General features: G+C 48.8%; 1 protein-coding gene and 1 long non-coding RNA gene across 10 annotated transcripts in view; one reads left to right on the top strand and one right to left on the bottom strand.

The window, feature by feature from the left end:
* Positions 1-24: 24 nt before the first annotated feature.
* Positions 25-12,657, bottom strand: part of sun1b (Sad1 and UNC84 domain containing 1b) — a 29,383-nt gene continuing 16,750 nt past the window's right edge. For 6 of the 9 annotated variants that reach the window (XM_060069722.1, XM_060069673.1, XM_060069698.1 and 3 more), the window contains 16 exons: positions 11,890-11,973; positions 11,423-11,590; positions 11,046-11,189; positions 10,577-10,670; positions 9,823-9,881; positions 9,129-9,328; positions 6,341-6,637; positions 5,552-5,635; positions 5,209-5,324; positions 4,685-4,829; positions 4,129-4,485; positions 3,668-3,752; positions 3,421-3,536; positions 2,799-2,966; positions 2,502-2,594; positions 25-1,909 (listed from right to left, as the gene is read on the bottom strand). In XM_060069722.1, coding sequence (XP_059925705.1) covers positions 1,793-1,909; positions 2,502-2,594; positions 2,799-2,966; positions 3,421-3,536; positions 3,668-3,752; positions 4,129-4,485; positions 4,685-4,829; positions 5,209-5,324; positions 5,552-5,635; positions 6,341-6,637; positions 9,129-9,328; positions 9,823-9,881; positions 10,577-10,670; positions 11,046-11,189; positions 11,423-11,590; positions 11,890-11,973 — 2,327 coding nt within the window. In that variant the 3' untranslated portion in view covers positions 25-1,792. Of the gene's footprint in view, positions 1,910-1,959; positions 2,381-2,481; positions 2,595-2,798; positions 2,967-3,420; positions 3,537-3,667; positions 3,753-4,128; positions 4,486-4,684; positions 4,830-5,208; positions 5,325-5,551; positions 5,636-6,340; positions 6,638-9,128; positions 9,329-9,822; positions 9,882-10,576; positions 10,671-11,045; positions 11,190-11,422; positions 11,591-11,889; positions 11,974-12,657 lie in introns of those variants that run through there. The other 3 variants (XM_060069729.1, XM_060069705.1, XM_060069682.1) reach the window with 2 other exon arrangements.
* LOC132471720 (uncharacterized) lies at positions 9,325-9,841 on the top strand. The gene is made up of 2 exons (XR_009528902.1): positions 9,325-9,461; positions 9,656-9,841. It is a non-coding gene; the product is annotated as an uncharacterized LOC132471720 (long non-coding RNA).

Below are 12,657 nucleotides of genomic sequence, written 5' to 3'. Positions count from 1 at the left end.
GGGGTAACGAATCACTTGAAGCTCTTAAAATGTAACCCTTTATTGGAATCAAGGAATCCAAAGCAGTCGTAACGAAATCATAGATAAAAAGGGACAAAAATAAAAGCAATTTATCCAGAATAAACCAAAAAACGCGTCAATTTATGTTTCAAATATGCACCGATGAGCCTTTGACAAAATATAAATTGTACTAAGTCCTATCTGTCGTGACAAATTTACATAATAAATAGGATCCATTGACAAAATATTTTTTTACAAAATATTTTAGACCTGCTATGCCGCCAAAACAATAATTACACTCCTTTCCCGCCATTTCAAATCATGATGAATTGGTTGATGAATGGGATGAATTGTTACTTCTATCAAAATGTTAACAGGGCCTCCTCTAGCACACTTTCAGCCCTACCCAGCCAAAAACAAGAAAATCTCATTCTTTTTTTTTTTTTACAAGACGTATTAAACAATATAGTAGAGCTTATAACATGTGATAATTAATATAATGTCATGGCGCACCTCTTTTCTAAAGCAACAAGCAGGATAGCGGTTATAAAAGACCATCTATTCACAATATACAGAATACATTCCTTCAGGGTACACGAGTTAAGAGAGCCCTAGTGACGCAAACGCAGCACACCTTCCCACCGCTAGAGGGCGAAAAACGCCCCCAATTTTCCATCCCATTTGTATCGACTCCGAATTACATTTGCAGCAGGCCATGACTCGTCGTTTCACTTCATTCGAAAATGTTCATTCCATCCGTATCCTCATGCAAGCCTTGTGTAATCCGACACTGCAACAATGAACGCAGGTTTGAGTTCATGTTCATAGCGAAACTTTCCAACACTTGGTTCCATACTTGGTTCATCTCCAAAGGTTGAAGTGTGGGCGAGTACAGAGGACTTCTCTCCATCCCATAATAATAAAAAATGCAACACATTCAAAGCTTGTCCGTAAGTCGGGTATTGTGATCCAGACGGAAGGGCGTCGGCCTAAGAGATAAAGGATGTTTGGATGTACTCCAACATAAGCAGTCTCTAAAGTTGACACGATTATTTTGAAGATTTGACACAAAAATAAAACGATGAGAAGGGGGAGGGGGGCGTGCCCGGACTATTGTGTCACAGGCTAGGAGTGCTGTGGCTTTGATCCTGACGAACTAAACATCAGACTCTCTAATGGAGGGCCGGATAAATTAACACGGTTCAACGTCAAACAAACACAAACCCAAAGTAGAAGAAAACATGAAGTGGAGCGAAGAGCCGGAGAAGGGGGTGAGAGGGATTTGCAGTTCTCCGGCTGAATGGCTGTATAGCGGAGGAGGCGACGACAATAAAGATGCATAATAATATGGGTGAGGGAGGGGTCAGAGTTAGCTGCACTGGTTGGGTGCTGGCTGAGTGCAGGAGGCTTTAAAAAGGGGAGAGGGACATCTTTGCTTCTTCTTTATCTTCTTCTTCCTTCAGAGTCAACATCCTGTTCCATGATCCCAGACGTTCAATCTTTGCCTTCTTATTTCCATCTTTGATTCTGCTCAGTCCTACTCACGCACCAAGGCATGGCGCTCCACGATTCCGTTCCACATTTTAAACCCACCACGCGATCGCCCCATCTTAGTTTGTTAAAAGTGTTCTGCAAAAAAAAGTATTTGATATAAACATTTTTCTTTTTAAAATCCTTATGCCCACACCCCATCTCCCCTCTCCCCTCCCCTGCCGTCGGTGTTCCTCGACCACCCCGACGAGAGCTTATGTACATTAGCATGATATGTTTGGTATTCTGTGAGGGCGGGGCCTCATTGCTGCAGGCGTGGCTCCCCGTGCACCCTGAAGCGGTACAGGCAGGTGTACTCCGGGTGGCCCCAGTTGGAGAGCACCCGTACCTCGATGATCTGGAAGGCCTGCTCGTTCTTCTACAAGAGTCAAGAGCAAACGGGAGAAGAAAGAGTGAGTTAAGGGTGTGTGTGTGTGTGTGTGTGTGTGTGTGTGTGTGTGTGTGTGTGTGTGTGTGTGTGTGTGTGTGTGTGTGTGTGTGTGTGTGTGTGTGTGTGTGTGTGTGTGTGTGTGTGTGTGTGTGTGTGTGTGTGTGTGTGTGTGTGTGTACTTTGTTCACGCCGAAGGAAATGGTTTGTAAACAAATATAATTGAGTTGCAATTTTAGCTGTTTACTGAAGGTGGACCACACTGGATTCAGTACCAGGTGTTACGGAAGGTAACACCTGTAAAGTCTTTTTAAGATGCCTGCAGGTTGCTTGCTGAGAGTGTTGAGCAAAGACCAGGCTGCAGCCCTGAGCTCTAAGGGTAGCTGCCCACACTCTGTGGCTTTTCCTGAGTCTTGAACCAGCTGAAGCTTCACTTATTTAGCCTGGGTTTCGGAACCCGATCTCGTCTTTTGCATTTATATATTTTTCCGGGTCTCCCAGACATGAGCTCCATGGGTGTGTTGGCGTGTGCAGTGACTCATCCATGCGGTGTGTGGTTGCACACGTGTTGGTCTTAGTTTACCATGACCGGGAAGGTCTGCAGCGAATCCCCGTCCTCCTGGTAGACGTATTCTCCCAGAAGTTTACCCTCCTCTTGGTACTCATCTCCCAGACCCTGGGGACACAAACACACACAGAAACACAAGTTGGTGCCATTGCATGATCTCGATCAGAGAGAATATACAACTCAGCCTCCGTTCCTTAGTGATCCCTTAAAGGCTCAGTTGCGTTACATCGACGTTGAACCATAACCTTCAGTGATCCCTTAGCGAACGGACTCCTTGGGTCGGCTGAATTGGGGGTTCAGTGTTGTTCTTACATAGACGGTGAAGTTGCGGGGGGCGCTGGTGATGGTGCCGGTGGGCGACATGCTCTTGGGGATGTGCTCCAGGCAGAAGGCGGTGGGCTTGACCCTCAGGGAGAGCCGGATCACCAGGTAGCCCTGGGAGCCTTTAAACGCCCAGCAGTTCCCCGGGTACACGTCCGGCTGACGGCGGGAACGGGGGATGAGGAGAGGATGAGGGGTTAGATGAGAACACGCGTCAACAACGATAGGTTATCTCATCAGAACCTAACACACACAATCATTCTATTCTGACAATACCAGGATGTACCTGGGGGGAAACGGGTGCTTTGATGTGATACGACAAATGAACGGGACACCAACCACATGAAAGACCCGCAGTGCCGGCTGCAGTTTTTACTATGGTGATTAATTTCCCTTCATTCATTCATTTCACTTCATGCAAACAGAGAAAGCACGGGAACAGATGAATCATTAAATACTAGCTGTGGAGTGATAATTCATAATGCATGGCGTCTCGGGGCCCATCGTGCCACTCCCGATATGAACGAGTCATGCTAGTCTCGTCACAGAGTCAGGGCTCAGCCCCTTGACCGTAGACAGTCAGGCCTCTGCCAGAGGGACCCAGACGCCTCACCTGAATGACGACGCGCGGCGACTGGGAGAAGTACCACAGAGGAAGGCCGAACAGACTCATCAGGGCCGTCTTGGTCTCGTAGGTCTCAGAGCAGCGAGTGCTCAGGATGCTGCCTCCTAATGTCACACAAACCCAACGGATTAGATTGCTATATATTTATTATATAATAATCTCTAACCATTCTGTCGCACCCCCCTTATCATTGAGATACAGGGACGTGGGTCCACGTTAGAGATTGGGGTGTTACCTCCAGACTCCAGAGCGTAGTCCACTAGGCCCGTCCGATCCTGGGAGTAGAGTCTCAGGGCGTTCTGGACGATCAGCTGCACTTGCTGGGGGCAGAGAGGGACAGACAGGGGGTCCGATCAAGGGGCAGAACGAACAACGGCATACATTTGCATCAGGCTTGTACTGAAGCCAATGTGTTCACTGCAGGAACATTCTGTGACTAGGTATTGACTGGGATTTTGGATTGTAATATTATGATTCATCTGAAATTGGTCCTTTTTTCTCTGTGGTAATAAGTGTTTAACGTTAACAAACGACGTCGTTCGAGGTAAACAACTCCATTTGCCTGGGCATTACATTTCTAATACACCAAAACATCGTCCCACTCTCGAAAAACAGAAAAATGAGCTTCAGCCACTGTGATGGTCCCCCCCCCCCCCCCAGCCCCGGTAGAGGAGGCGAGGAGAGGCGAGCCCGTACCTCTTCAGACAGCCCCTGGGCGGTGGCGCTGTGCTGGACGCTGTGGCTGACGGTCTGGCGGACGGTCTCGCTGACGCTCTGGGCCTGGGCCTGGGCGTCCAGCAGGGCCTGCCCGCGGCTGCGCTCCAGCTGCTGGGACACGTCGCTCAGGATGGCCAGCTCCAGAGCGGCCAGGGACGCCTGCAGCTCGGGCCCGCCCACGTAGCGCTGGGACAGCCAGAGGACCAGGCTCTCGGGCAGCGCGTCGTCGTCGCCGCCGCCGCGGTGACCCTCGCCCGCCTGGCCCGAGCCGTAGAACAGCGCCCGCAGCTCCCGACGCACCTGGGAGGAGACCTCGGAGGACACCTGGGCGGAGATCTGGGGAGAGGGGGCAGGTGGAGGAAGACATGTGTACTTTAATGGCAGGATCCAGAGGGGATGAGCGGCTCTGATGAACCACCACAATAACACAAGTTACTGCTGAGCCATGAAGGCCTTCAGACCCCCCCCTCCCTTCCCTCTCATCCCTCCCATCCCTCCCATCCCTCCCATCCGGGTCCTGGTGGGGCCGGCTCACCGTGTCATGGAGGGTGTCCAGCTGCCCGCACTTCCCCTTGCACCCCAGCACCCCCTGCAGGTCGGCCCGGACGCGCCCCAGCTCCGCCTCCAGCCGCCTCACCTCCGCCAGCAGGGCCTCGTGGTCCTCCTGGTTGACCCCCACGCTGCAGGTCAAAGGTCAAAGGTCAGTATTCAGATACACAAGGCGTTAACATGGGATTAGGGACGACGGATGCAAATTAGCAGCTCTGCTATAATCCGGCATGTTTACAAAAGATGTTTAAACATCAATGTTCATTAATGTGCCCTGTCCCTATTCAAAAATAAAGCATTTATTATTATTACTACATGTGCATTCACCCCATTCCATTTCTCTATTTTATTATATGACAATGTTTTTACGTGAAGCACTTTGGAGTCAGCCTTGTGTTTGGGATGGTGCTATAAATAAAGTTGCATTGCTTCTTTCTCCCCCCCTGGCTGATTATAAGGCACTATAGGTAATCTATATTGATCGGCCACGTTGGTTGGAGTGTCTGGTACCTGATGGGCGCCACCGGTACGTCTGGAGCCTCCGCTAGAATGGCGGCCTCTCTCATTGCCTTCCTGGTCTCCTCCTCCCTCTCCACTTTGTACTGATGCTGCTTCTGCTGCACCTCCTGCAGCACCACCACCCAAAGAACACCAGGTTTGTTAATCACAGGAAACACTACGCATGTGAAAGCACTAGGATACTACCAATAGTAATAATAATAATAATAATAATAAGTCATCATCATCACACCAAGCGTCAATTCATTGGAAGAATGTACTATGCAGTGATCACATGACCCTGTTCCGAATGAGATGAACCTGAACCAATCATGGGTTAGAACCCGGGCCGTACCTCAGTCCTGGAGGCCAGGAGGGCCAGCAGAGACTCCACCTCGGCCAATCGCTCGGCTCGACTCTGCTGCAGAAGCTCCTCCTTCTGCAAGGGAGACACGCTGTATCGATCAATCCGTCCCAAACCCTTACACAATGGCAAAACAGTAAGTAAAGGGACTGCATAAATATAGCACTTCTCTAACCGGTGAACACGCAAAGCGTATAACAATATTGCCTAACATTCACGCACACATTCACACACACATTCACACACACACCGACGGCGGAGTCAACCATGCAAGGCGACAGCCAGCTCGTCGGGAGCAGTTAACGCCTCGTGCCCACTGCCTCCGTCCGTAGACTGATCCCCACTGACTTTGAATGGGGACGGACGCGCAATGATTTGTGGATCCGTGCGCTGAAGGCTCCGTCAAAAAGTTGAAAAATGTTCAACTTTTTCGGCAGCGACGGATCCGTCATCCAATCAGATCGCGTATGCAAATTTAAGCACCGTGACACTACTCGGGCTCTGACGACCCTGGAAACCTCCCCCAGCCGTCAGCCACTCCTTCCCAGTCCTTTGACTGACGGTGCAGTGGGCATGAGGCGTAAGAGTTTGTTGCCTTGCTCAGGGACGCCTCGACACTTCAGCTAGGAGGAGCCGGGGATCGAACTAGCAACAACCCTCCGGTAACCGGCCAACACGCTCCACCTCCTGAGCCACATGCCGCCCTCGAGTAAGTGCGTTGTAAGCGCGTTGACGGCCTACACCCCCGGCACGCAACAGAGCCCTCGAAGCAGCGCCTACCTTTGCCCTGTGGGCGTCGCCCTCCTCCAGCTCCACCCGGAGCGCGCCCAGCTTCCCCTCCAGCAGGGCCGACACCCAGAGGCCCAGGCTGTCGCGGTCCGTCTGGGTGCGCAGCTCCTCCCGCAGGCTGCTGTGGAGGACCAGCGTGTCCCCGAAGCGCTGCTCCTGCTGCTGGTCCCCCCGCTGGACCTGCTCCCAGAGCAGGGCCAGACGCTGCTCCAGACGCTCCAGACGCTCCAGGTCCAGACTGGCTAGGGCCACCACCGCCGCCGCCGCCGCCGCGGGGGGGAGGGCAGGCTGCAGGGGCGGGAGCGGGAGGGGGAGGGGGGCAAGGCAAGGCAAGGCAACTTTATTTATGTAGCATTTTTCATACACAGACTCAAAGTGCTTCACATATAAACATTGTCATACAATAAAATAAAATAGATAAGTAAAAGAAAACATATGCAAGGAAATGGGTAAAATAGAAAGTTAGAAAGGCATTTTAGAATAATGCCTTATCCTAGGCATTTTAGCTGACTACACACGTCAGCTTCTTAGAAAGTGCAATGTATTTAAGATTTAGCAGTGGGCAGCGGTTAACACGACAGGAAGGGTTGAATTGACCAATCGACATATTTAACAATTATTCGCCTCACGGAGCCCGAGGTGAATAATTGTTTTAGTATATACTACACGCGAAGACTCGAAAAATAAACAAGAAAACACTTTTTGACGGGATTTATTTGTTTTTCATTAGCGGTTTTATCTGTTTTTATTAGCGTGACGATACGACCGTCACGCAATATCCGTTTCTGCCCAATATCTTGAAATAGCGAACCGATCAAATGTTAACGCCATTTTAGGAGGTTCAGGTTATTTATACACACAAACACGTTTAGTACTTTCTTGCATATGGATGACGATAGGTTTAAGGCGTGTGTTTTTGTTAAGGTTTAGGAAATATATCCTCCAGGAAACAAGGTATTTTGGTCTCTCGTTATCACTGCCGTGCCACCAGCACATCCTGGTGGATTCCCCCCCCATGTCTGCCTGCAGTAGTTAACACATCTGTGGTTGGGTGTGATGAGTTCCACCAGATACGGCTCAACAAGCAGGCATTGTCAAAGAGAGTGTGACCTTCAGCTCTGCGCAAGCGCATCATTCCTCAGCGCGTCGCTGTCGCGCCAGTAATGACGGTGATCACACCCGCAAATGAATGGCTGGTTGTTCGTGAAAACAATCATTGAGTGGAGAAAATAAAAGCTGCGTTTGTCACGTCGGTAGACCTGGATAGAAGGCAAACGGCCCTTTGAAACTCCAGGCAGAGGGGCGAACCTTATGCCGCGTTTCCACTGCAGGGTGCGGTACCCTTCGGTTCGCCTCAGTCCGGTGGGGAGGGGGCGGTATAGCCCAGCTCAGTTCCGAGGTCGAGCTTCCACCGCCGACAGTACCCTTTATGGTAGGCCGGATGCCGATCGCCGCGGCAGCTACGTAAACATCGTGACATCATAGCAGCGCAATACAGTGTAGACTGCTCAATAAAAACAATGGAAAAGTTGAACGCGACACATTAAACCAAGAGCTACCTCTGCACGTCTTCCTCCCCAAGAATGCAGAGGAACGTCTCCACCTCCTTGTTCGCCCAAGCAAGCGTTTTACGCGACATGTTCATTGTAAAGAATAATACCTCGAGGCTACCGTTTGTTTGTTTTTATCCCCACGTCGCCCGGAAGTGACGATTCTGTCGACGGAGGGGGTGTGTAGCTCAAGTTTTCCGGCACCCTTTCAGGCGTCTCAGTACTCCAACGGAGGAGTACTGAAGACGAGGGCAAGACGAGTACGGCTCAGTCCGGGTCACGCCCACTTTTGGCGGCGGAAACAATCCGTACCTCACCTTTGCGAACCGAACCCTGCAGTGGAAACGCGGCATTAGCAACGACCCAACAACAGAGATGCCTTATTGTATGGTGGAGTAAGTGTTGTAGAAACTATAACAGAATTATCCATCACTTCAACTAACTCAACGCAATGAGGAATCGGAGAGCCCGGATCAAGTATTGATGGAGAATTTATTGTAACCCGCAAACGAGAAACAACAAAGCCAAGTGAGGTTTGCAAAGACACTCCAGAATGATTCTCGTCCCGCTCCTTAAGTACCCAATCATTACATAATACAAAGTTAGACTTACCGGTGCATAAAATGTTGATTTACATAACATGTTCTTTTAGGTCATAACTGTATCTTTGAACACACATTAACCTCTATGAAAACAGATAGATGATGTACATGTGTGCATGTCAGCATATTCTTCCAAAATCAGCTACCTTCCACCATCAAAGTATCTATATGTTATATAGGCCTAATAATAATAATCATAGTTTTCCATAAAATGTAGGGTTAATTTCTTCCATATATGCCGGCCTACTTCTGAAATGATGCTTTTTAAAGATCGTTAGATATTCAAAACTGAATCAAAACCACGCATGAAAACACAAAAACGCTTGGCTAACTCAGTCTTGTTTTAACTTAGATAACCCGTTTTTCCACAGAAAGATTTCTCCAAATTTTTCCACGGACGTAGATGTCAAATGCATTTTAAGGCTAGGTGGTTACGGGTTGTATCAATGGCGGAGGGATATTCACAGCGACGACTTTTCCTTTGAGCCCGGCCCGGATACGCCGTCACGCTCATTCAATCACGTTTTAAAAAGGTGTAGTTGACCAATCAGGCGGCTCGGTCGAAACTCCCTGTGATACAATACTCTTCACAAACCCCCCCCCCCCCCTCCCTTCCCCCCCTCCTACCGGCACAGCGGAGATGGGCGTGGCCGGCGTGGCGTGGCTCAGGGTCGGCTCCGCCTCCAGGACGGGGGCGGGCGGGGGTCCGGAGGCCGGGAGCAGGCTGGACAGGAGGACCAGGGGGGAGGCGGGCCGCCACAGGCTCAGGTTGGTGGCCGGCAGGTAGGCCAGGAGGGCTGCAGCGGACGGACCCCACCACCAGAGAGCTACGGGGGGAAACGGACACAGAGCAGAGGAGTCTTGAGGACCGGTTGGGGGCAGGGAAGTGGCTAGGGAGCCTACGTGACAGCCTAAAGGTTCTGGGTTTGATCCCCAATGTCCTTGAGGGAGACCTGATAGGTAAGTTGAATGCATCTGCACTGCACACAAATTAACTGCACGTTGCTTTGGAGAAAGGTCTGTTAAATGACCGCAGAACAAGTGTGTGTGTGTGTGTGTGTGTGTGTGTGTGTGTGTGTGTGTGTGTGTGTGTGTGTGTGTGTGTGTGTGTGTGTGTGTGTGTGTGTGTGTGTGTGTGTGTGTGTGCGTGACAGATAAGGCTTGGTTCCGTCTCCTTAAACCCATGACCTGAATCCAGTACTGATCTTATGAAACCCGCTCTCTGGGGGTGTGTGCTGCTTCCGCCAACTACAAGCTGCGTGTGGAAGTGGGTCACGCGGTACACCCGAGATAGACTCCACAGAGCTCAGCACCAACGTACCTAGCAGGAGTAGAAGAGGTAGGAGAAGGAGCAGCAGTCTCCAAAGTAGGGGAACGCATCTGGAACAAAGAGATACAAGATGGTGGTCATGTAATATGCAAAAATATCGCCACGTCACACAAGCCACTTTGCCTTCTAACATGCAAAGTATTGGTCAACAACACAGTCAACAGCTATTGATGGAACACATGCTGTTACCACACCAAAACAAGATCAGGATAGATATGGATTATGGAAATGGTTAGCACTTTTCATACACAGACTCAAAGTGCTTCACATATAAACATTGTCATACAATAAAATAAAATAATAGATAAGTAAAAGAAAACATATGCAAGGAAATGGGTAAAATAGAAAGTTAAAAGGGCATTTTAGAATAATGCCTTATCCTAGGCATTTTAGCTGACTACACACGTCAGCTTTTTAGAAAGTGCAATGTATTTAAGATTTAGCAGTGGGCAGCGGTTAACACGACAGGAAGGGTTGAATTGACCAATCGACATATTTAACAATTATTCGCCTCACTGTTTTACAACAGTTGTTCAATAACTAAACATTTTTATTTTTGTACTTATTTATAAATAACCCAAGTGTTGTGTTGGAAAAATGAATAAAAAATATAATCATATTGACATTTGAGTCCCATAAGAGAAAAATAAAAAAAAGTCTATTCATATTCTTGTCACAGGACAAAAAGAAAATGTAAAAGAGCAAGAGCAAGGGGGAATGAATACTGAAGGCCAGGGGCTCTTACCGGGTAAGAAAGAAAACATTGAGGAGAGACATGAAGGACACCAGCTGGTACCATCCTGTCGCCAGGAACCACAGCAGTCCCCAGCCGACGCGCACTGGACCAATGGGAAGACAGAGGAGTGAGTCAATAACAACAACAGGAAGCGAGTTTCACAACGTGCTGCACAACAAGAAAGAGTACCGCGTTTATCTTTCACAGAGAAGAGGAGTTTTCAAATAAAAGCTTAGCATAAAAAATGAATACGTTTTTATTTTATATTGCAAATTTAAACAAGGTAAATAAGAGGGGCATAAAAGGTATTTGGTAATGTATCAAATTCCCCTCCACACCCAAAAAAGTAAATGATTGTAGGTATTTTCCGCTTCACTTAGATTCCTAGAATGTGCACATGTGAACACAAACACACACACTCCCCCACCCACCCATCTCTCAGTCCTGTACGAATACACACGGTGAGATCAGGACCCACCTGGAGCCGCTAGAACGAAGCAGATCAGCGAGACCAGCTTCCGGAACACCGTGTGGACCACCGTGTAGACCGCGACCCCGGCCCCGGAGCCAAGCGCTTTGCCCGCACGCACCACACCGTAGCCTGGTACCAGAAGGCAGGAACCTGGGCCGCCAAACAGACACGGAACAGGTTGTTTACCAAGAGAACGTCGATATTTCACTGATCGTTTCATTGAGGAGTTTGAACCAGTTTTGTTTTAGGAATAGATCATGAGGCCCTAGGATTGTTTTTAAAATACTTAAAATCAGTCAAGCACACAGATGCTAAGCAATAGCTCTAGTTCTACTCCAGCTGTGTTCCCCCAATGAAGCGCCATAAAAGGGTTTTTCATGAACCTGTGTAAGCCAGGAAGCTCAGCAGCGCCCCCCCAAGACGCTGAGTCCTGGACTGGGTGGAGGACTGGGTGGAGGACTGGGCGGAGGACTGGGCGGAGGACTGGGAGAGCAGCAGGACAGACTGTGTCACTGCAGCGTGGGAGGACTGCTTCCCTTTACAGTCGTCGCCTGGGGTCGCCATGAACCAGGGAGGGTGGAGGGAACGAAAGGCCAGGACGGAGCACACACACACACAAGCAAATGTGGCCGCATACACACACAAACACAGACAAACACATTACTAATGCAAAATCAAAAAGCAAGCAGCAAACACCAAAAAATGCACAAGTGTTTTATCTGCCTAGCAAATTGCAAAAATGAATAAATCATAAAGGCTGCCGAGTTTTCAATAACAAACGGCCAATGGAGGGGGTGTGAGAGTGAGTGAGTGAGTGAGTGAGTGAGTGACTGAGTGAGTGTCTACTTACACAGGGAGCCGTTGAGTTTAAGATGTGACGAGTCTCCCGTCACCAGATCTTTTACATTCATGCTTCCACAGAAGCTGGAGTGAGCTGCAACACAAAAGGTAAACATTATTTGCATGGCAAATCTGAACGACACATGTAAGCCAGGCCACAGTGAATGCCAATGGAAGGAGAAAAACACGTTGCTATAGGAAAGGTCAGATGGGAGAGAATTGGCAGAAGATTCGCTCTTTTCTTCGAGAGAAAAAGTAGGGAAAAAATAGCATGCAGCCTTCAACACAAGGGTGACGTTGAAATCAGCAGCTGAAGAATCCACCAGAGAATATAAACATATTCTAAAAGGCAGTCAGTTTACTTAAGACATGGAACAGGACAGGAAGTGGTCAATCAAGAGGACACTCACAAGAGTGGGGTAAAACTGCGGCGAAGTAACAGAGAAAGACGGACAGAAACGACAAGACCTCATGCAGAGGATAAGCAAGATAGGTAGAGACCTCTCCATAGTGGCCAACCGTATCAGAGGAAGCACTGCCTTTTAACATTTGAATTGGTTGTAAAGAAAAGGGTGAGAGGAAAAGCAAAGCTGCAGCCATTATAAGGCAGGAAGAAGAAGTAGAAATCGTACAATTCCTGAACTGCACTTCCCTACATGCTTATGTGTGCGTATATTTGTTTAAGCATCTGTCCGTATGTTGACATATGTGTAAGTACGTGCACATATGTGTATGTATGTGTGACTAAATTAATGTGTACTTTATTTCTTCAATAGTG

This window comes from Gadus macrocephalus, chromosome 2, assembly GCF_031168955.1.
Source record: "Gadus macrocephalus chromosome 2, ASM3116895v1".
Taxonomy (NCBI): Eukaryota; Metazoa; Chordata; class Actinopteri; order Gadiformes; family Gadidae; genus Gadus; species Gadus macrocephalus.
Note: the sequence above shows the minus strand (reverse complement) of the source record. Positions and strands in the feature narration are given on the sequence as shown.